Source organism: Pipistrellus hanaki, assembly GCF_964339955.1.
Source record: "Pipistrellus hanaki genome assembly, chromosome: 21".
Lineage (NCBI taxonomy): Eukaryota > Metazoa > Chordata > Mammalia > Chiroptera > Vespertilionidae > Pipistrellus > Pipistrellus hanaki.
In genome coordinates this window covers 6,363,744-6,386,608 of record NC_140523.1, presented here as the reverse complement: position 1 = coordinate 6,386,608, position 22,865 = coordinate 6,363,744, and the positions used below count along the sequence as shown (strand labels likewise).

The following is a 22,865-nucleotide window of genomic DNA, read 5'->3' as shown; positions in this document are numbered from 1 at the left end:
AAAACAACCGAGGGAGCTGAGGAAAACGGTCCGGGAAGCCGAGGGCGAGGGGGCGTGACGGGATGTGAGGGGAATGGACAAATGGACGGACACGAAGGGACTTCCGGTTGTGCTCGTCCTCGTTGGCTTTTGGGGCGGGAAGGGGGTCGGGGGGACCCCATTGGAGTGAGGAAGGCGGATGAAGCGCCCTTTCTCCCCGGCTGCCGGGCCTCCAGGGGCGGGCGGTGGGGGCGGCGGTGAAAGGCCCGGAGCCCGGCCCCGCGCGGGGCGGCGGCCCGGGGGCGCGGGCGGGGCGACGCCTGGAGCTCCGGGGCCTCCGCGCCGCTCCCGCTGCATCCCGCGGTCGCCAGGACCGAGTCTCACCGTTTCGCATTGGATGGCACTCACACCCCCGCAACTCAAGTGTGTTTCCACCTGTCCCACAGGCTCTGGAGTTTTGTGTGTTTTTTTTTAAAAAAAAAAGAAAGTGTGTGAGAGATGCCCTGGCCGGTGTCGCTCAGTGGATGGAGCCCAGGCCTGCGGACTGAAGGGTCCCGGGTTCGATTCCGGTTGAGGGCATGGACCTTGGTTGCGGGCACATCCCCAGTGGGGGGGGGGGGGGGGGTGCTGGAGGCAGCTGGTGGATGTTTCTAACTCTATTCCTCTCCCTTCCTCTCTGTAAAAAAAAAAAAAATCAATAAAATATACTTAAAAAAAAAAAAAAAAAAAGGCCGAAACCGGTTTGGCTCAGTGGATAGAGCGTCGGCCTGCAGACTGAAAGGTCCTGTATTCGATTCCAGTCAAGGGCATGGACCTGGGTTGCGGGCACATCCCCAGTAGGGGGTGTGCAGGAAGCAGCTAATCGATGTTTCTCTCTCATGGATGTTTCTAACTCTCTATCCCTCTCTCTTCCTCTCTGTAAAAAAAACAATAAAATGTATTAAAATAAAAAGTGTGTGCGGGGAGCTGGGGTGGACTAAAAGGGGTCATTGCAGGGGGAGAGGGGACATAGAGAATACGGGTAGGGGCAGAAATAGAATATTGGGGGCCAGCTATAATAGTGAGAAATATTCACCATGCTCTGTTAACAGTGATTGTTTTGTTCTGATGAAAAAAGGCACATTCCGCCCTGGCTGGTTTGGCTCAGTGGATAGAGTATCGGCCTACGGACTGAAGGGTCACGGGTTCGATTCCGGTCAAGGGCACATGCCCGGGTTGTAGGCTTGATTCTCAGTGGGGGGTGGGGGGGTGTGCAAGAGGCAGCCCATCAATGATTCTCTCTCATCATTGCTGTTTCTGTCTCTCTCCCCCTTCCTCTTTGAAATCGATAAAAAAATATTTTTAAACAAAAGAAGTTTGGAGATTTAAATAACAATATGATACATTCCCATGAATAAATCAATAATGTAAATAGGAAAAAGAAAAGTTCAATAAAAAAAGCCTAACTTTCAAAAAAGTGTTGCAAGCCCTGCTCAGTTGGTTGGAGCATTCATTGTCCCTTACACCGGAAGCTCCCAGCTTTGGTTCCTGGTCAGGGCACATACCCAGGTTTTATTTTATTTTATTCTTCTTAAAATATATTTTATTAACTTTTTTCAGAGAGGAAGGGAGAGGGAGGAAGAGTTAGACACATCAATGAGAGAGAAACATTGACCAGCTGCCTCCTGCACACCCCCCCACTGGGGATGTGCCTGCAACCAAGGCACATGCCCTTGGCCAGAATCGAACCTGGGACCCTTCAGTCCGCAGGCCGACACTCTATCCACTGAGCAACACCGGTTAGGGTACATACCCAGGTTTTAGATGCCAGTTCAGGGCACCCCCCCCCCCCGGAGGCAAACAATTTAGGATTAATTCTCTGCCTCCCTCTTTCCCTCCTCTCTTTGTCAAACAATTTTTAAAAAGTCTTGTGTGATTTTTTATTTCTTTTTTTAATTATTGGGGCAGAGCGACATAACCAAAAAAAAGTGGGCTTTGAATGTTGTAAGGTATGAGCAACTCATTCATTCCCTAACAGTGGAAAGCTGTTTACCAATGTTGAGTTAATTTCTCTGGGGAGGAAAAAAAAAAAATGCCCAGAGAAAATAAACTTATTTAAGTCAACTAGCCTTTGGATGAGAATGGTTGCTTGAAAAGTTGAGAACATTGAAAACAATACCAATAGTTAATTTAAAACAGGGCAAACCATTTTGAATAGTTTTCCTTGGCACTTGATCAATTGTTTATCCAGGGCTCAATGCGAAGTTTGAAGATTGAAGAATTGGCCTCTGAACAGTCTGCGTAGAACCACTACAGGTGAGAATATTTTTAAAGGTGCGAAATCACTAATTTAGTGTAACCTTAAGTGGGGATTGGCAGAACTAATGTTACAGGAGGCAGCCAATCGGTGGTTCTCTCTCATCATTGATGTTTCTCTCTCTTTCTCTCCCTCTCCCTTCCTCTCTCTGAAATCAATAAAAATATATTTTTTTAAAAAGAAAACACCTAACTCTGTCAGTTATTGAACAGTACTGTTAAGAATGAATTTCACTTGCTCTTACAGATTTTACCAAAATTCATAGAACTGATGTTTTGTTGTTGTAATCTGTTAGTTCTGTGTTTAATTTTTTGAATACATGCCATACCATTTTCCATTGCAGCTGTACTATTATATTTTACATTTCTGTCAGCAATGCACAAGGGTTCCAGTTTTTCCACATAATTGTCAACAGCTATTATTTTCTGTTTGTTTTTTAAATAATCACTGTCTTTATGGGTGTGAAGTGGTATCTCATGGTTTTGATTTGCTTTACCTTGGATGATTAATGATGTTGAGAAGCTTTTAGTTCATTTACTGGCCCTGTGTATATCTTCTTTGGGGACATATCTGTTCAAATCCTTTGCTCATGTTTGAATTGGGTTGTTTGTGTTTTTGCTGTAGAATTATAGGAGTTCTTTGTATATTCTGGATATCAATTCTTTATCAGCTATGATTTGCAAATATTTTCTGCCATTCTGTGTGTTGCTTTTTAAAAATATGTATTTATTGATTTCAGAGAGGGAGAGAGAGAGAAACATCAATGATGAGAGAGAATCATTGATCGGCTGCCTCCTGCGCAGCCCCCGTTGGGGATGGAGCCTGCAACCCGGGCGTGTGCCCTTGACTGGAGTCAAACTCAGGACCCTTCAGTCCGCAGCTGATGCTCTATCCACTGAGCCAAACCACCTAAGGCTGTGTTGCTCTTTTTCTCTCTGGATAGCGTCCTTTAATTCACAAAAGCTTTAGATGTTTTTTTTCAGCCAGTCTGGATTTCACTGAAATATCTTTATTTTTTGCCCGAGAAGGGCAGTGATATTCTTAAGTAAAAGAAGGTGGTAATCTCACTCTTCTTCTGCGTAGATACAGGGATACGTGCAGGGAGAGGAGCAGTGTCCCTTGATTACTTCCGGTGTTCACATTGTCTGAGGAACTAGAGGCGTGGTGCACAGAGTTCATGCCCAGGGACAGTCCCCGGGCCCGGCCTGCCATCAGACCATGTTCCTCGGCTGCCCCAACCCCCACCCCCACCGCCACCCACTCCAGTTCCCTGTTCCCCGTCGGGCGGTTGGAGCCTGGTGGCCAGGGAAAGGGACCAAGGTGGTCAGCGCCTCATAGTGCCTGGTCTAGTGATCATTCTGGTCGTTCCGCCGTTAGGGTCAATTTGCATATTACCCTTCTTTTATATAGGAGAGAGGCCCAGGGCACAGGTGGGGGCTGGCTGGCCTGCCCTGATGGGGCCCTGGCTTGGGGGCAGGGCTGGCCAGGGCGAGGGGCCGCGGGCAGTTTGCAGCCCAGCCATGCCCCTGATTGGGGTGGGGGGTCCCTGATAGGGGCCGAGGCCGGCTGGGGCGAGGGGCTGCCTCATTCTGGTCTCGTCGTTCTGGTCATTCCGCCGTTTTGGTTGCTGGGCGTTTCTTATATTCCAGGATTCTTATTAAGTATCTAATGGCTACTCCCGAGGGGCTTGAGAGACAGTAGTTAATTAAGAGCCACTGTTTGCCCTCGGGAGCCTGCACTCTGTTTGGAGTGGGGAAGGAAACGGATGTGCCAGTGGTTTATTGTTCGGTGAAGCATTTACTGGAGTTGTAGGGGAGCATCTCTTCCTCTGGACGTGAGACTTAGTACGTACTTACGTACGAGGTGTGTGCTGCCGCCCCGTTTGTAAGCTTTGGGAGGCAGGAGGAGGTCTGTGCAGTTTTCTTTGCGGTGCAATCGTTAATTCCTACGACGTCAGCAGCATTTTGGAACAATGAATAAAACAGTGTTCTCTCAAAATCTCATGTTCCATTTACACACACACACACACACACATACACACCCGCTCTGAGAGGCTGTTGTGCTGTGTGGGAAGCGAATAAACTGCTCTTTCTAGATGTCTGTGTAGAAAAAAAAATAGTGTAAATTACTCTTCCTCTTGCAAAAGTAAAGGAAATGTAATCAGTGGATTGTAACTGTGTGTGTGTGTGTGTGCGCGCTATCTCCCATCTGGCCATTTGTAACTGTGTGTGTGTGTGTGTGAGTGTGCGCTATCTCCCATCGGGCCATTTGTAAGTGTGTGTGTGTGTGTGTGTGTGTGAGTGTGTGCTATCTCCCATCGGGCCATTTGTAACTGTGTGTGTGTGTGTGTGTGAGTGTGTTATCTCCCATCAGGCCATTTGTAACTGTGCGTGTGTGTGTGTGTGTGTGTGTGAGTGTGTCATCTCCCATCGGGCCATTTGTAACTGTGTGTGTATGTGTGTGTGTGTGTGTGTGTGTGTGAGTGTGCGATCTCCCATCGGGCCATTTTAAAAATGGGCTGAGGCCTCTTCTAGTTGCTTCCACCTCCCCTGTCTCGTTGAAGCAGGCACTTCGGCGTTTCCACCACGGTGCTGGATCCTCTCCCCCCTCCTCACATTCCGTTTGCCGGTGAAGTCAGTCAGTGTTCCCATTACTTTGTGCTGGTTTCCGACACCCAGTCACACAGTCGGTCGGAGCATCAAAAGGTTGCGGGTTTGACCCCAGGTCAGGGCATGTGTGAGAGGCAACCGATCGATGTTTCTCTCTCCTCCTTCCTCGCTTTCTGAAAATCAATAAAAACAAATCTCTGGAGAAGATTAAAAAAAGAAAAGACTTCTAGACAGCTAGCTTATTTTGTTGTTATTTAACTGATCTTGTTCTGTTTTTACTTCAGCTACTCAGGAACTCTGAGTTTCTTTTATCCTTGTGTTAGCTTGCTCCTCTTCATTTGTGTGTGTGTGTTTTTGTTTTGTTTTCTCTTCATGGTTACTCTTATGTGAAGCTCTGGAAACCATCAGTTTTTGAATGGAGCACAATAAAAGTATTTTTAATTTTCAGTTTTTAAAAGTTAATTTTACAGGAGACTTGAGTCTTCACCCTTCATAAAACCATTTTGGAAGGAAAATAATTTTTTATTCTTCTGAAATGATTTCAGATATCTGCTGTTCAGTTGGTTGTCTTTTTGATTTGTTGATTTCTTATGCTGGGCAGTAGTTTGTTTTTTGTGTTTTTTTTTAGTTTGATGTAGTTTCATTTCTCGAATATCTCCTATCTCGAACAATTCAGTTCTCAACCAAGTTGTTCGCAGAAAAGATGTCTTGGAAGTTGCTGGCAAAATAGAAATAGGTGATAAGCACAATTTTAAAACATAAAGAGGTCATGCAGCATGCTAATGTTGCTAAGGGTGTGTGAAAATGCTCACAAAACAACAATCACAGGCAACTGAATAGTTAGAAAAACTTGTTGATTGGATAAATAAAGAAGCAGTTAGCTGGTGATAGCATTTCTGAGACAGTGATAGATGAAAATTTCCTTTAAGGTTAGTACAGATGGTTTAATAAATTTAAGAAAAGAAATGTTTATTTATAGACAGTACATTAGATGTGTACTATATATAAGGAAGGTTAAAACGGAATCATATGGGGGTTTGGAATGGATTAATTCAATTTACCTTATATTTAATGGGAGAAAATGCTTCAGTTTTCAAGCAGATCTCTTCTCGAACAGCCTTCCGGAATGTGTTAAGTTCGAGGAACGAGGTTCCACTGTGTAGTTTTGGGTAATATGGCCATTCTGACTCTGTTGAGTCTTCCAATCCATGAACGTGGAGTATTTTTCCATGTTGTTGTGTCTTTTTCAATCTCTTTTCATAATGATTTGTAATTTTCAGTATATAGGTATTTCATTTTCTTTTTTATTTCTAGGTATTTTATTCTTTTGGTTGCAATTGCAAAAGGAATTGTGTTGTTGTTTTTTCATATCTTTTTCTGGGGTTTCATTGTTAGTATACAGGAAGGCAATCGATTTTTGCACATTGATTTTGTATCCTGCAACTTTATTGTATTTGTTTTTAATAGTTTTTTGGTGAAGTCTTTAGGGTTTTCTGTATACATGTAATCCCCAGAAAGTGATACCTCTTCCTTCCCTATTAGGATGCCTTGTATTTCTTTCTCTTGCCTTATTGCTCTGGCAGGGACTTCAGCACTATCCTCCTTTCTAACAAAAGAGTAATATGCAAATTGGCTGTCACTCTCAGACACAAGATGGCCTGCAGGGGAGGGCAATTGTGGGCAGTTAGGGGTGACCAGGCCGGCAGAGGAAGGCAGTTGGGGGAAACCAGGCCAGCAAGGGAGGGCAGTTGGGGGGGACCCAGGGCTGCAGGGGAGAGCAGTTGGGAGTGACCAGGCCTGCAGGGGAGGACCTTTGGGAGGGAACCAGGCCTGCAGTGGAGGGCCGTTGAGGGAGATCAGGCCTTGCAGGGGAGGACAGTTGGTGGGGGGACCCAGGCCTGCTGGAGAGGGCAGTTGAAGGGGACCAGGCCAGCAGGGGAGGACAGTTAGGGGTGACCAGGCCTGCAGGAGAAGGCAGTTGGGGATGACCAGGCCTGTAGGGGAGGACAGTTAGGGGTGACCAGACTGGCAGGGGAGGGCAATTAGGGGTGACCAGGCCAGCAGGGGAGGGCAGTTAAGGGCAATTGGGCCAGCTGGGGAGCAGTTAGGTGTTGATCAGGCTGGTAGGGGGTGATTAGGGGGTGAACAGGCTAGCAGGCAGAAGTGGTTAGGGGCACTCAGGCTGAGGCAGATGAGCAGTTGGGAGCCAGCAGTTCTGGATTGTGAGAGGGATGTCCCAGATTGGAGAGGGTGCAGGCTGGGCTGAGGGACACCCCCCCTCCCCCCACCATGCATGAATTTCATGCACCGGGCCTCTAGTGTTGAGTAAGAGGGATAAGATTGGACATCCTTACCTTGTTCCTGATTTTAGAGGAAAAGCTTTCAGTATTTCACCATTGAGTATGATATTAGCTGAGGGCTTATCATATTTGGCCTTTTTTATGTTGAGGTACTTTCCTTCTATTCCTATTTCATTGAGTGTTTTAATTGTAAATAGCTGTGGTATCTTATCAGATGTTTTTCTGCATCTATTGATAAGAGTTTTAAACTTTTGTTAATGTGGTGTGTTACGTTAATTGATTTGCATACGATGAACCATCCTTGTGCCCCTGGAATGAACCCCACTTGATTGTGATGTAATTTAAAAAAAAATTTTTTTTAGGGTTTTTGCATTTGTATTCATCAGAGATATTGGTCTGTAATCTCTTTGTGATGTCTTTGTCAGGTTTTGGTATCATGGTTTTGTTGGCCTCATAGAATGTGTTAGTAAGTATTGCCTCTTCTTTATTTTTGGAAGAGTTTGAGAAGGATGGGTTTTAAATCTTCCTTGAACGTTTGGTAGAATTCACTGGTGAAGCCATCTTGTCCTGGACTTTTATTTTTCGGAAGGTTTTTGATGGTTGTTTCAATTTCCTCACTACTGATCGGTCTATTTAGATATTCCAATTCTTCATGATTTTTACCAGGAAGGTTATATAATTCTAGGAACTTACTGAATTTGGTGGCAATAGTCCTTCATAATATCCTGGTACAATCCTTTGTAGAACTGTGAAGTGGTGACTTCTCTCTCATTTCTGATTTTGTTTACATGGGTCTTTCCCCTCTTTTCCTTAGTTGAGTCAGGCCAGTCGACATCTATAGGTCTTCTTCACTCTTTTTAGCTCTGATTTGTGGTACAGGTATTAGTTATTTGTCCCTATGTAACAGATTACCCTCAGCTTACTGGCTAAAACAGTGTCTACTGCCGCTGTGTCTGTGTCTGTGGGTAGGAGCCTGCCTCCGGGTTTCTAAGGCTGGAATCCAGGTGCCTCCTGAGCTGCGGTCTCTCTGTGACCAGCACATCCGTGTGGGTGCTGGCCGTGTGGGTGCTGGCCGCAGGATTCGGCTCCCGTGGCCGCGGGCTGGGGCTGCCTCACTTCGTGCCATGTGGGCGTCCCCAGGCACAGCTTACCTATGGCAGCTTGCTCCATCCGAGCAGGCAGACAGGAACAACAGAGTGTGAGCGACATCGATACGTGATCTGTAGTGGGCTGGACAGAGCCCCCCACAGTTCAGATCCCGGGTCCCCAGCAGGTGAGCTGTGTTAACAGGGTCTTTCAGATGTAACTAGTTAGGGATTGTGAAACGAAACCACCAGATTCGGAGCAGAGCGAGCCCCCAATGACTCGTGGCCCCGAGGAGGTCAGACACAGGTGCAGCCACGGGTGAGGCGGCGTGTCACCACGGCCCCCCCGGGGGGGGAGGGAGATTGCTGGCAGTGGCCACGGGCTGAGGGAGCGGCAGGGGGTGGTCCTCCCTCAGAGCTTCAAGGAATGGCCCTGTTGACACTTTAATTTCAGTTCCTGCCCCACAGCTATGAGGAAATAGATTCATTTTCAGTGCCCAGTGTGTGGTCATTGGTCCTGGGGAATGAACCCCTGCCTTTTGTAGCCGCTTCTGGGGTGTGGCACTTCATGCTGCCATGTTCTGGGTTCAGCCACTTGTGATTCCAGGAGGCTGGGGTCACTGGCAGCACTTTGCAACTGTCTACTAGTCACCATACTCCAAGGCCACAATTTCATTGCGTTTTTTTTTCTTTTTTCTTTTTAACAACTTCACATAACATACAGTTCACTGTTTAGAATTTACAGCTCATTATTTTTCAGTATGTTCATAGGGTTGTGCATTTATCACCCATGACGTTTTAGGGCATTTTTATCCCCTCGCCCCCGAATAAAATCCTGTGTCCAGTAGCTGTCGCTCCCTATTTTGTAGTGAACCTTAGGCACCCCATCTTGTTAAAATTGCTGTTTAGAAGTTTGCCACTGAATACAGGTGGTCCCTCGTCCTGTTAATTCTGTCTCTGGCTTCTGTAAGGACTCTTGCTCGAATCTCTGCTCACGTGAGAGTCTGGCCTTGGTGCCTCCCGTGACAGGTGTCTCCCAGTCCCCTGAATGGTGGTGTGCTCAAGGCCACAGGCTTCCTGCAAGAGAGCCTCTAAGCACTGCCCTCATCCCGGCACTTGAAGGTCTGAAAACCCCATATTTGGGAGTCAAAGAACCTAGGAAAGTATAAAAAGAAAACCTCCTCCATATTGTTTTGACTCTGGAAGCAGTATTTCTGAGTCTGCTGGCATAATCAAGACTCCACATCTGGCTTAGTGAGGTGTCCCCTATTCAGCTCGCTGGTTTACAATGTAACAGTGGCCCTAGGCAATCAGGTACCATCTGTCTGGAGGAAGGGAGAAATCATATAGAACAGTGGTCTATGGTCCTCCAAAGCTTAGCCCTACATGACAAAATTAAAAATTTTTTCAATTACTGGCTGACATTAAGTGCTATTACTTTCAGAGTGATTAAATACCTCTGTACCTTTCAATGTGATCCCATCCCCTCAGAAGTCTGGTACCCACCCGACACCACCCATAGTTAGTCCAGTATTGTTATTTTTAATCCTTGTTGGAGGATATTTTTTCCATTGGCTTATAGAGTGGAAGGAAGGAGGGAGGAGGAGGGAGGAGAAAAAAACACAGTGTGAGAAACATCGACTGGCTGCTTCCCCCACGTGCCCTCACTAGGACTGGGGAACCTGCAACTGAAGTATGTGCCCTCAGCTGGGAATCCAGCCCCGCGGCCCTTCAGTCCATGGGGCGGCTACCCACTGAGCAAACTGGCCAGGGCTATTACAATATTATTGATTGTATTCCCTTCCAGTTTGTATTTTAATCCCCCTTCATTTAGTCCCCCACCCTCCTCCCATCTGGCAGCTATCAATTTGTTCTCTGCACCTGTGAGTTTATTCTTTAGATCCCACAGGTTAAGTGAAATTCTGTGATGTTTCTCTCTCTGTGTGCGATTTATTTCACCACGTGTACCCTCTAGGTCCACCCATGTTGTTGCAAATGGCAGCCTTGTTCCTTCTTATGGCCAAGCATTGTTCTCTCATGTACACACACACACACACACACACATATCATTCTTACCATCCATCCATCCGTGCTCACTGAGGTTGCATCCATGTTGTAAATGCTGCTGCAGTGAACATATAAGTACTTATGTCTTTTCAAGTTAGTGTTTTGAATTTCTTGGGATAAATCACCCAGAAATGGATGCTGGGACATAGTTATTATATTTTTAATTTCTGAAGAGCTTCCACGTTGTTTTCCTTGGTGACTGTACCCATTTACAGGTCCGCCCGGGGTGCGCGAGGATTTTTTCCCCACATCCTCTCCAGTGGCTTACATTCCATATATTTTTGGTCCTTTAACAATTTCCCTTAACTTGTAAGCCATCATATTGAAGGTCTAATCTATAATACACAAAACTTTTAGGATAAGCTGAACATTTAGCTTATCCTACTTTGAGTACCTGCTCCTCCTCCTCCCGATTCTGCGTCACTGTTATTTCCCCCACTCAGTATATACACCGAGTGGCCAGATTATTATGCGCTCAGAGATCATCATAATCTGGCCACTCAGCGTACTTTTAGCTCTGCCCATGTGCTTACCCATCTCTTCATGCTCTTCTTCCCGGATTCACTTTATACATCTTTGGGCCTTTCTCCCCCCAGGGGCTGTGTGTGATGAGCTGCGTGCGTGGCTGAAATTCTCTCTGAGTGCTGGCTGACCGTCTCCTTCAGGATTTAGAGGAGAAGTCTCCTGGCAGTCTTTGTTGGTAGAACGAACAAAGGTCTTTTCTCACAGCTTTCAGGTTATGTTCTGAGCTCAGTGTGTCAGGCGGATTTAGTTTATTGATCCTTTTAAATCTGAGGAGTTACGCCTGTCAAATCCTGAAGGACTCTTAGGTTTCCTTTGGGTGGTGCCTGTCCATACGAATTCTCCCCTTTTGGAAACATGCCTCCTGATCACTGGTTCTCTGTTTAGTAAAACCTCGTCTTCAGTTAAACCTGTAAAGGTGTGTTTGTTTTGATGATGTTCTTCGTATCTAGAATGTCTATTTGAAACCTCCCCGTTCTGTAAACTATGTGGGCTCACCTTAAAGTTTCTACTGCTCCTCCCCTCTCCTCACACATGTGGTGCAGATTCCAGCTAGTGCTGCCTGCTCTGACCTCTCTACCTCAGCCTGCAGTTACCGACAGGAAAAAGGGGTCTTTTCTTTCCAGAGAGACTCCTGGGGGGGGGGGGGGGGAGGGCTGTCATCTCTTCAGGGTGCTTGACATCCATTTGGTGAATTAAAGGTAGTTCTGGGAATTTTTCAACATATTCATCTTTTCTGTCACTAAAGGAATTTTCTTCATTCAGAGGGTGAAAAACATGAAATATTGTCAGTCTTATAAAACACCAAAGAAAAGGTGACACGTGAATTCTTAAAAATAGTTTAATTTCATTTTTATCTTGGGGAAAAAAGTGTAAGTTTAAAATGAAATAAGTACTTTGGGTATGTCATCATTTTTTTATGGTACTACATTTATTGAAAGTGTGAAGATACAGAACCTTTATAAATATATCTAGAATTTAAAATTACCATGGAAGATAAAAACAGATTGGTTTAAAAAAGTCAATTTAGTAAATATTCTGTTTACTATGTTTCTATGACAATATTTGGTATAAACTCTACAAAATAAGGCAAACTTCTGGAAAAGTCATTAATAAAATTTTATGAAAAAAGTGTTCAGTCTTAATTTCTTTTAATTTAATTTCTTTTAATTTGTTGAATCACTGGCACAGTACGTGGGGTGAGTAGAGCAGTTTAGAGGTCCGGTTTCCATCAGAAGGAGCCTTCTCCTGCAGAAACAGGGTTTCCTGATTAGCGTAAACCGGATAAGATTTCACACGCAGGGCCCTGGTGGGTGTGGCATCATCCCCACACCAAAAGGCTGCAGGTCTGATAGGTGTTGGGGTGGAAGGCAACCAGCAGATATCTCTTTCTCTCCCCCTTCCTCTAAAAATCAGTTAGCATGTGAGGATTAATTTGTTAAGAAAATAAGTATGTTATATATTTAATGGATATGAATAATGTAAATTTGATCATACCATTTAAAGTTGGCTTTGAAGTATTTTTAAACTCTTAAAAAATATTGAAGTTGTAACAAACACTTTAATAATTGATATTAGTAATCCTCCTCAAAATCTGTGGGTGAAGTGAGTGACTGTACCTTCATGATGTGGAAAAAGGTCAGGATGCCATAAGGTGTTCTCAGTGCTGAGCCCTGTGAGAAACTGTTTGCACATGCAGGATTTCACGTAAGTTTGAGAGGGTTCAGTTCCTTCACAACTTTCACCTTGACCATCTTCACCCACCTCAACCTTGAACATCACCTTTACCTGTCCGCCCCCTTCACAGCCTTCACTCTTGGCTTTGACTTTCACCTTCAATTTCGACACCTTCACCCTCACCAGGGCTATGTTCACCTTGACCTGCACCCGTCACCTCCTTCATCTCAATTTGAAATTAACTGCTTTACCTTCACTGATACAACATTCACCTGACTTTCACACCATCACCTTAACCAACTTGACCACCTACACACTCTGACTTCATCAGCTTCAACACATCTTTTACCCACGTCACCTTTACACTTTCATAACCTCCACCGTTGTCACCCTCACTTGGAACTTCAGCCACCTACTCCACCGCTGTTAACCCAAGTTTCACCTTTTACTGCCTTCATCTTTGCATATCAACTTCACCTTCTCTTTCAACCCCTCCCTGCCCCATGACCACCTTCCTTACCATTTCACCATCTTTACCCTCACTGTGAGCAGCACAACCGTCACCCATCTCCTTCCCTCATGCAATCTACCTTTGCCACCTGTGCCTTCACCCTCACTTTGAACTTCATATTCACACACTTTATCTTTTCCACCTGCTACGTGATCTTCACTCACCTCCTTCACTGCTCCGCCTTCCTCCTGACCCTGCCTTCTCCATGGCCACCTTTCCCCTCACTTTGAACTTAACCATACCACCTTCTCCTTGCCATTTTTACCACCTGCATTTTCACAGTGCCCTTCACCCACCTCCTTCACTGCTGCAAAGTTCACCTTCTCCGCCTGCGCCTTGAGATTCGCCGCCCTGACCTGCACCACTTTCCCCGCCTCTTTCACTGTTGCACCTTCAATATCACATTCACTACCTCTGCCTTCACCAACACCAGCTTCCGCTCATTTCCCACTCCTCCACCTGCATCGCAGTCACCACATGACCCTCATTTTAATTTCACCACCTTCACTCCCTCAATTTCATCTCAACTGAACTTTTCCACTTCACCTCACCACTTACCCCCTTCTCTATTGCAACCTTGACCACTTTTGACCCCTTCATCTCCATCACCTTTGCTGCTTTCGACTTGACCTTCACCATGATTTTCAGCACCTTGAGATTCACCATTTCACCTCCTCCTCCTTGACCCGAACCAACTTTACCACCTACACCCCTTTTCACCACAACCTTCAGTTCCGGGTCCACACTTTGCTGGTGAAAGTGGAGAGGATCGAGGTGGCAGAGGTGTAGGATGTGGGTGAACGTGATAGCGGTGAAGGTAGGAACCCTCTGCCCAGCAAACTCAAAACCCAGTGAGTCTGAGATCAATGTTGGCTACAGAATGTGGCTCTCACCGACTACCAACTGCCTCCTTTTCTTACTCTGTATAAAACTGTGAGGTCCAGTGGTTGAGCATCGACCTATGAACCGGAGGTCATGGGTTCGATTCCCGGTTGGGGCATCTATCTGGGTTGTGGGCTCAATCTCCAGTGTAGGGCGTGCAGGAGGCAGCTGATCAATGATATTCTCTTGTCATTGATGTTTTTATCTCTCTGAGATCAATAAAAATGTATTTTAAAAACACAAGGAAGAGGGTTCTTCACATACTATTGATAGAGCTCCGGAGGTGGTCGGAGGCCCCGCAGGTTCCTCTCGTCGAGTCCTTTCCAGTATTTAAAGTTTCTGTCCAGATGCTGCAGCAGCTCCTGTAGGTCTACAAAGTCTGAGGAGACAGAGGGGAACGTGAGGTCCTCTCACAGCCTCAGCTAGAGGTCTGGCTTTCTAAGGAGCGCGCGTTAGGAGGAAGGGGTGGGACTGGCACCTGCAGAACGCGAGGAGCCCAGGGGAACTAAAGGCAGGCCCTGCACTCAGGCAGCAGCTCCTCTAGCATCGCTCAGCTGACCACTCTGATCAGTAAAACGGGGAGCACCTCTGCTTAGTTACCCTAATCAGTACCTGGGGTGTCAGGACAAAGCATCGAGAGCGCCCCCTTGTGTGTTGCCAGGAGACAGCAGGCTGTGAGAACCTCTCCTGTTGGTGCTCCCACCCCTGGCATTGAGCCCACATCTGCCTGCCCTGCAGCCCGTCCCCGAGTGCCGGCCTGGGGCGGGCAGAGCAGCTTCCCAGGGGGTCTGAGTGGGTCCTCTTTGCTGCAAAATCTCCCCCCGACGGCCCTTTGCGGGAAAGGATGTGCCTCTGCCAGGGACCTGCGGCTGGGAGCAAACGGCGTTCGAAGTTGTGAACCCTGGTTTCTCTGCTGCTCGCTGTGTGGCCCCGGCTCAAGTCTCTGAAGCGGGTGTAGCACCCCCTTGGAGGGGGCAGTTGAGGATGTGCACAGAATGCCCGGCCCCCGGGGACCCGGGCGATAGCTTGTTCACCTCCGCCTTTCTGGAAAGTCTAAGCCCCAAGCATAGCCTGGCGTCACATACAGACACAGCCTGTTCCACACGGAGGACACGGAGGACACAGAGGACAAGGCCTCCGGAGTTCTCACCGTCCCAGGCGTCGTACATGTCTGTGACGAAGTAGTCGATGAAGGAGATCTGGGACTTGGGGATGCTGCAGGTGTTTCGGTCAAAAACTGGCATCACCACAGGCAAGTTCAGCTGCTTCTCCTCCTCAGTCTGCAGAGCAGAGAATGCCAGAAGTACAAGTCTCAGTGCCTGTCCCTCGCCCAGAGCCCAGGGAGCCAGTGCTGAGAAGCCCCTGCCCCCGGCTGCTCCCCGAGTGGGGCCTGCGCCCAGAGGGCCTCAGGACCCCACATCCTCATCCTCATCCCCTGGGAGCCTCTTGCCGAAGCTCCTCAGTTCAGATTCTGTGCAGTCGCGCGTCGTTAGAACGTCACAGCCGTGTACACGGGCCTCAGTGACACAGCTCCCGCCCTGAGCGGCGTGCCGGACTGGGAGTGTGCTGACCGCCGACGAGTGAACAGGGCGCTCGGCAGGCACGGAGCGGTGGGGGAGCGGTGGTGAGGCTACATCCCTGCACCGACTACAGACTTCATCTACCAGCCCCTCCCTGCCTCCTGCCCCGGTCAGACAGGACCGGAAGCTGCCTGTGCGGATGGGAGTGACGGGCGGATCCAGGAGACGGTGGCTACGGGGGGAGGCGAGGTCACCGCACACGGACAGGAGGGAGGGAGGGAGGCGCCTGAGGACCAGGAGGGACTGGCATGGCCTTGCGGTCTTGGCTGTTGCGTGTTGGAACAGTGGTCAGAGTAAGGAATGTTGTGTTATTCCGAATAAGGAGGGCGTTAACATGGGAGAGGGTGTAGGACTGAGGACTTAATATTTAAACTTTTTCGTTCCATTGATCCTCTCTGCTCTCTCCTGCACTGAACTGATGGGAGAAATGGAACTTATCTACGCTTTGCAGCGTTACACCCCAAGAACACTTCCCAAGGGCAGGGCCGGGGGGGTCCACCGCCCGCAGGTCTGGGAGAAGTGGCAGCGGCCCTTCCCACCGGTGAGGTGGGTCCTGGGGACCTGCGGCCTTGTCAGTCACCGCGATGCCCCTCAGGCCGCCGGCGGGAGCGGACGGGCTGTCACACGGACGGGCTCCTCGGTGCTCAGTGGCTGAGCTCTCACAGCTGAGAGGCTGTGACGTGAGCGAATGTACGGCCGCCCCACGGATACGGCTCCCCCAGGGAAGTGGAAATGGAGGCAGCGTCTGACCTGAGAGAAGTACTCCTCCGAGATGCGAGCAGCCCACTCGATGTACTGCTCCAGGGGCCGGCAGGGGTTGGACACGTCGGCGCACTTGATCATCATCCGCTTGATCAGAGTCCGGGTCTCCGGGGTCCTGAGCATCAGGTGTAAGGCATCGGGGTCTAGATCACTGTCCTAGGACATTGACATTCAGAGCGATCAGAGTGGGCCCGGGAGCCGCCTGGCCTCACTGGCCCGGCCCCACTGCGAGCACGAGGCACTGTGCGTGGTGTCTCTCTGTGGCGGGCAGGGGGCAGGAGCAGGAGCAGGAGCCACAACCAGCTCTGTCCTGGGGGCCAGGCAGGACGACTGCATCCTTGGGGCGGGCTGACAGGAGACCAGCAAGGGAAGCCAGATCCTCGACAGGACGTGAGAAGGGTAATAAGCTGGAGAGACAGGAGCGCAGAAGTAAACTGGGGTCCTAGCTCACAGGACGGGGTGCTGGCCGCGGTGGGAAAGGCTGCGAGCTGGTAGCACGGGCTTCAGTGCCCGGAGCGAGGTGGTGGCTATGGGGGCCTCGGAGGAAGAGGATCTAGGAAAGAATCGGTGCTTTCTCTAAAATCTCCCCTGGATCCGGCGTGAGGACGGACAGAGCAAACTCGAGGAGCCAACCACAGGGGGAGGAGCCCGCACAGGCTCCCTGGCAGCCGGCCCTCACCTCGCTCTCCTCCAGCTCTGCCAAGGGCTTGACGACGCCGTTGACAAACTTGTTGACGTGCTCAAAGTGCTTCGTCATCTCCGTGGCCAAGACCATGTCGATGATGGCGTGGCGCAGCGTCCGGTAGTCACTCCTGTTTCAGGGAACAAACGAGAGGCCGCTGCAGATCGCACCCCCGGACCGGACAGGCAGGGACTCCGGAGCCCCGCCTGTGAGCCGGCACGTGAGTCCCCTGGGGCTAGCGCCCTGACACCCCTGGGAGGCGCACTTCAGAAGGACGGGCAAGTTACAGGCGAGCACCCGACCTTAGCGAGGGAAACCCCACCAGACGCCGTCACCCCCGTGTCAGCACCCGGTGCTCGGAATGAAGGACGGACGGACGGACGTAGCGTGGCTAGGGGAACCAGAGCCTGTGCTTGTGAAGCACTGGCCCCACCCACGGACCCAGCGGCTTTGTGCCCAGAAACCCAGCCCTGATGGCTGAGCCTGTCCAGGGAGTGCTCTGCGCCTCCTCCCAGCACCGGCTTCCAATTACTCTCAAATTCCTATTTTCTGAGGACGCAACCATAGGATTAAAAACTCGAAAATGTGAAATGAAACCTGCATTCTGCCCGTTCTCCGTCACTCTGTTCCTTGCCCCGGACACGGTCAGTGATCAGGGCCCGTGTCCTTCCCCAGCGGTGACTGACACACACGCAGTGACTGAATAAAACCTGCTTTAAAGCCACTCGAAATGCTAGGACGTGGCAAAGGGAGTTGAGTACAATTAGGAGTCTTTTTTTATAAAATCCCGCATTAAAACTTTTCTCCAAAATCCAAATGAAGATGTACTTTAAGTACAGTTGTTCATACGGGAAATAATACAATCATTAACAAATAGACATACAAAAACACTTTTCCTTCCCTCTGATGTCCAGTCCCTGTCACTGGACACCAAGGGGCCAGTGGTGAGCACAGGCTTGGGAATCCGCTCGGCCCTGCTGGGAGCTCAGCTGGTTAGCGCGTCATCCCATAAGCCAGGCGCAGGTTTATCCTCCGTCAGGGCAGACAAAAAAATCAATGAGTGCATCAGTAAGTGGGACAACAAATCAACGTTTCTCTAAAATCCTATCCTATCTAATAAAAGGGTAATATGCAAATTGACTGAATGGCAGAATGACTAGTTGCTATGATGCGCACAGACCACCAGGGGGCAGATGCTCAACACGTGAGCTACCCCTTAGTGGTCAGTGTGTTCCCACGGGGAGCACCACTCAGCCAGAAGCCAGGCCAGTGCCTCTCCTGCCTCCGAGGCAGCGCTAAGGAGCGAGGGTTCCTGAACCGAGAGGGTGCAGGCCGGGCTGAGGGCACCCCCCAAACACTCCCCCCACAGTGCATGACTTTTCAGTCTTGTCAATCAGTGAAAAACTTAGAATCCAATCAGACATTAGACAAGTAATGAAGAATGTGGTAAGCGCTACAAAAGGGACCTGGGCCTGAGGAATGAGTTTGAGGGGCCAGGGAAGTAGCGGGTGGACCGAGCCGAGGAGACACTTGCTGGGCAGAGGGCGTGTCCCAGGCCGGGACAGGCGCTCTGAGTGTCTAAGGCTCCGACGTCAGCATCCCCGCTCCTGGCCAAGCGTCAGGACGCAGAGGAGCTGTGCTGAGTGGAAGAAGCAGTCACCACGCCCTCGCAGTGAGCACGCTTCCGTTCACTGACTGTCCGTGGAGACGGGACTGCTCAGTGGTGGCCTTGGGCCGGAGGGCTGGGTAAGGAGTGACTGCAAATGAGTTTGACATTTTCATCCTCACGCGATGTGTTTTCTTTGACTTTTGGGGTTAATAGGGGAAGAGGGAAAGACAGAGAGGGACGTTGATGTGAGAAACACATCAGTGGGTTGCCTCCTGTATGAGCCCTAATCAGGGCCTGGCCCGAGGAGGAGCCTGCATCTGAGGCCCATGCCCTTGACTGGACTCAAACCTGGAACCCTCCCGTCCACAGGCCGACGCTCTGCACCGAGCCAGACGGCCAGGCTGGGTGTGATAGTTTCAGAGGATGGAAATGTCCTAAGGGGCTGCGCTCCTCTGAACAAAGCCCCCGGGAGAGAGAGACCCACACCCTCCTCCGGCCCTCACCGCTCCAGGTTCTTGAAGATGTTGATCTTGTCGTCCCGGAGGGTCAGCTGGAAGGCGAGGGCGGCGTGGTGGCTCTCCAGCACGGCGCAGTCGTTGTACAGCACGGCCAGCTCGCTGCCCGCGTTGCACAGGAACGGGCTGGTCCTCCCCGGGTGGTCCACGTCATGGACGGCGGCAGCGATGAGGGCGGCGGCCTTGTCCACCGGGTCTAACGTGCGCTGAAAGCGAGAGCGCTCTTAGGAGCCGCGCGGCCCGAGCGGGGGCTCTGGTCCTCCTCCTGCCCTCCGGCTGCAAGCTCAGAGGAGCTCAGGTTTCTGTTGAGCAAACCCAGCTTCCCTGTCGCTACTGGGAGAGCTGTGTCTGCAGAGTTTTTAGGGAAGTTACCGGACTGTCACTCACACAGGTTAAGGACTTGCCCAAAGGCAGGCGTGTCCCCAGCAGAGGCGTGAAAGAATCAGCCCCTCCTGTTCTCGCTGCCTTTCTCCCTGGGGACCAGCCCCATGACTGCCCAGTGCCATCCCGTTCCAGGCCACAAGGGGTCCCACTGCGTGGAGCTGGGGCGGGGGGCAGACAGGCACCTTGACCCGCTCCTGGCGGAGGAAGTAGGCGGTGGCCTGGAGCACGTCGGCGGCGTGGGTGGAGTTGTGGTAGGGGTTGGAGGGGTGGTAATGGGCCTCAATGGTCTGCAGCCACAGCTGCAGCGTCGTGTCCGAGCACTTCAAGAATTCACTGACCCCGAAGCGAGCGAAGATTTTGAGACCAAGAAAAATCAAAGGTCTGTTGGGAGAAACAGTCACAGCAGGGTGGCAACAGGCTCGCCCCGAACAGCAAACCCGAGTCCGACGTCAGAGGGCGAGGCAGGGGCCGCCTCCTGGGAGACGCCCGCTGCTCTCGGCTCCTCAGAACCAGCCTGTCTGTGGCCAAGCTCTCAGGTGCCGCCTTGAACCCCACCTTCTCCTTTGTGCACTGGCTGGGTACCCCGCCTGAATATGCAACAGTTCCCAACGGCCCCACGAGAGCCAGCCAGTCACCCGCCTCGATGGTCTCGACAATCGGCAGGTGGACTGCACGTGAGGAGGTTCCCCTGAGAAGGTGACCTGGCTTTTGGTTCAAAGGGCCAGAGACGTGGCTCGGCGGAGGCAGTGCCGAGGCGATGGGCTGGCCGGACCTGAGCTGCCGTGGCCGCTTCCCGTGGAAGCCTGGCCACTGGAGCGGCAGCAGGAGCTCGAAGGCCTGTCTGCCGTGGGGTTCTTTCCCCCGGTCTGTGCCACGCCAGGGGCGTGGGAGGAGAACGTCTCTGAGCTGCTTCACAGTGAACAGGAGCCAGGGCAGGTTCCCCCAGATGGGGTGCGACCCCACGGTTGTCCCCTGGTGACCCCCAAGGAGCGCACCTCCCGACTGCCCGCCCTCCACGCGCCCGTGTGCCACGTCCGCCCGCTGGTTCCAGTCCTTCCAGCAGGTGCACAAGTAAAGGCAGGCCCGTCGCCATGCCTGTCGCCAACGCAGCAACCGAGGCCGGGCTAGCTCCTCTCCAACGTGTGCTGTGTGTTTGTCATTTTTGGTTCTAGGCTCTGAGTGGGCTCTCTGCTGCGATCCCAACACACACACCACACCTCCAGGAGGGACCAACACCCGTGTTTCCCGGAGAAACGCCTGCTCTCTGGAGAAGCCAGCCTCGCGCTCCCGAGAGTCCGCTGTGGTGACCAGGCCCTCTTCCCTGGCTTCCCGGTGACTCCTCCCGAGCCGCCCCCAGGCCCGGGCCAGCTCTGTGCAAACCCGCTCCGGGCTGCTCCGCTCCGGCCCTCGGCCCGAGCTGTTGGCGAGGACCAAGTGGGCTCACCTTTTCTGAGTGGCAGCCTCCAGGTCAAGCACACTGAAGTCCCAGTCCTCCTCGTTTTCCATGGCCTGGGCTATCCGTGAAGGGACGTGGTGGAGGAACCCGGAGGCAAAGAAGCCGCGCGGGACTTGCTGCGGGTCCGGGGGGAGGGGACTCGCTGCGGGTGGGGAGCACGGTGTCAGGCTCTACGGGCCCACTCCTGAGGGCGCGGTCGGGGTCAGGGCTGTTTCTGGGCTTTTAGGACAAACCAAGAAACACCTTCCAGAGGAGGAAAACTAATTTCACATTTAAACTGGACTGTAATGTGAACAAGGAAAACTCACCATGTGTTGAGAGAGTATACTCGTTCCCAGATAGTCTTCGAAAACCATCCTGATAAAAAGAGAGAGAGAGAGAGAGAGGTCACAGCTGTTCTTTATTTCGTGACACTCCCCACCCCAGACAGCTGTTCCCAGAGGGCAGTGGGGCAGACTCCCTCACACACCTCCAGGCCCATCCCTTCCATCGCTTGGCACTGGCAGCACTCCGGATCGTTTGGTTTCTTTTTCCCCGTCCCCATCCTCCTCACCCTAATGGACACCAGGCTCTGTGTCCTCTGGAAAAACCTATAATCTTCCTGGCCCTCTAAGCCCCCTACTCCGCCCCTCCTATCCTGCGGGCCCTCTCCCACCCCGTCCTGTGTCACTGTCCCCTCCCCACAGGCAGGGCCTCTATCAACAGGCCAGGCCCACGTTAGACCTTAGTCTCCACACATCCCCACCACCGGGAACCTCGCTCTCTCTCCGCAGTCCTGACGCCCTGACAATGGGGCTGGGGCGGTACCAGAACCTGCCTGAAGCCCAATGTTTAAGATGTCAGGTGACTTCAGAAAGCAGAAAGGCAAGGCAAGTTTTATTTCTGACCAACACAGAGGTGTCGGATGGTGACGGACGGATCTGTTTTCCTCACCGTTGTTCCTCCCGTGTGAGACCTCTCTCCGAGAAGGGCCGGAAGAGCACGTGGGACCCTCACGAGCCCACGGCCACGGCCCTTCTCCCCGTGAAGCCACCAGGCGGGCAGGAAGGCAAGGGAAACTGGGCCCTTCCCTGGGGCCTCTCTCTGCTTCTATGCAGCATCGAGCTTTTTTCTTTTTTTCTGCCCCCATTTTAAAAACCTTTAAAACAATTTTTTATTTAAGTAAATTGCTTGTAGGACCTTTAAGCAAAAATGGGGTCCTGGCTCAGCAGACTGCCCTCCTCTGCTCCACGCCAAGCCCTGGGCGGAGGCGGCAGGTGGGAGGGAGGCTGTGGCCAGGCGGGCAGCGAGCCCCGTGTAGCAGCCACGCACAGACAACGGGCTCCAGCCACAGCCCAGCCAGCACACTTACAGATATCAGACCCTCAATGAGGTCGTTGGCGTGAGGATCCTCGTCCTTCGCCTCAAACTGCGGTGAATACAGCTCAGTGGTTCTCAGGATTTCCAGGACGTGGTCTAAGGCTTCCGTCACACGCGCGGAACTCTTCTCCTGGACAGCATTGATGATGTTGATCACCTACAGCAAGGGAGAAAAGACACGAGCTCACAGCCTTCAAACCACGGGAAAGCAGCCAGAGTCAGGCCGCCTGGTGCCCAGGCCAACCCCGACCAGCCAGCAGTCCCCCACCCGGCCTGAGGAGGGCTCCACGGCCAGGGGGCGCTGTACCGCTGCGTGCAGACCCTTCCTCACCTTGGTGATGGGCGCCTCCATGACCATGGAGTGGATCCGGGCCATGGAGGAGTGTCGTCTCTGGGTGGCCACTGCGGGGAGAGCCCAAGGGCAGAGGTCAGGGCCGGCACAGCTCGGGCTCCATGTCCCCCTCCTCCCCGGCCTCCGTGTGCTCTCTGCACACGGGCTCTCTGCGCACGGTGCGGGGTAAGAGCAGAACGACCCGGCCGCTGGGCTTCCTTCCCATCCTAACGAGCCGGCTCCAGGCACCAGGATGCAC

General features: G+C 51.2%; 1 protein-coding gene and 1 long non-coding RNA gene across 3 annotated transcripts in view; one reads left to right on the top strand and one right to left on the bottom strand.

Moving 5' to 3' along the window:
• Positions 1–22,865, top strand: part of LOC311614486 — a 45,754-nt gene that overhangs the window by 371 nt on the left and 22,518 nt on the right. The gene's annotated exons all lie outside the window — the stretch shown is intronic.
• PDE8A (phosphodiesterase 8A) overlaps positions 11,686–22,865 on the bottom strand; it is a 69,615-nt gene continuing 58,435 nt past the window's right edge. The window contains exons 13-23 of the mRNA XM_084869100.1: positions 22,607–22,677; positions 22,268–22,432; positions 21,225–21,273; positions 20,905–21,058; positions 19,643–19,841; positions 19,065–19,282; positions 16,950–17,082; positions 16,259–16,426; positions 15,079–15,208; positions 14,193–14,307; positions 11,686–12,106 (exon numbers count right to left, since the gene is read on the bottom strand). Of these exons, the coding sequence (XP_084725226.1) occupies position 12,106; positions 14,193–14,307; positions 15,079–15,208; positions 16,259–16,426; positions 16,950–17,082; positions 19,065–19,282; positions 19,643–19,841; positions 20,905–21,058; positions 21,225–21,273; positions 22,268–22,432; positions 22,607–22,677 (1,403 nt within the window). The 3' untranslated portion in view covers positions 11,686–12,105. The remainder of the gene's footprint in view (positions 12,107–14,192; positions 14,308–15,078; positions 15,209–16,258; positions 16,427–16,949; positions 17,083–19,064; positions 19,283–19,642; positions 19,842–20,904; positions 21,059–21,224; positions 21,274–22,267; positions 22,433–22,606; positions 22,678–22,865) is intronic.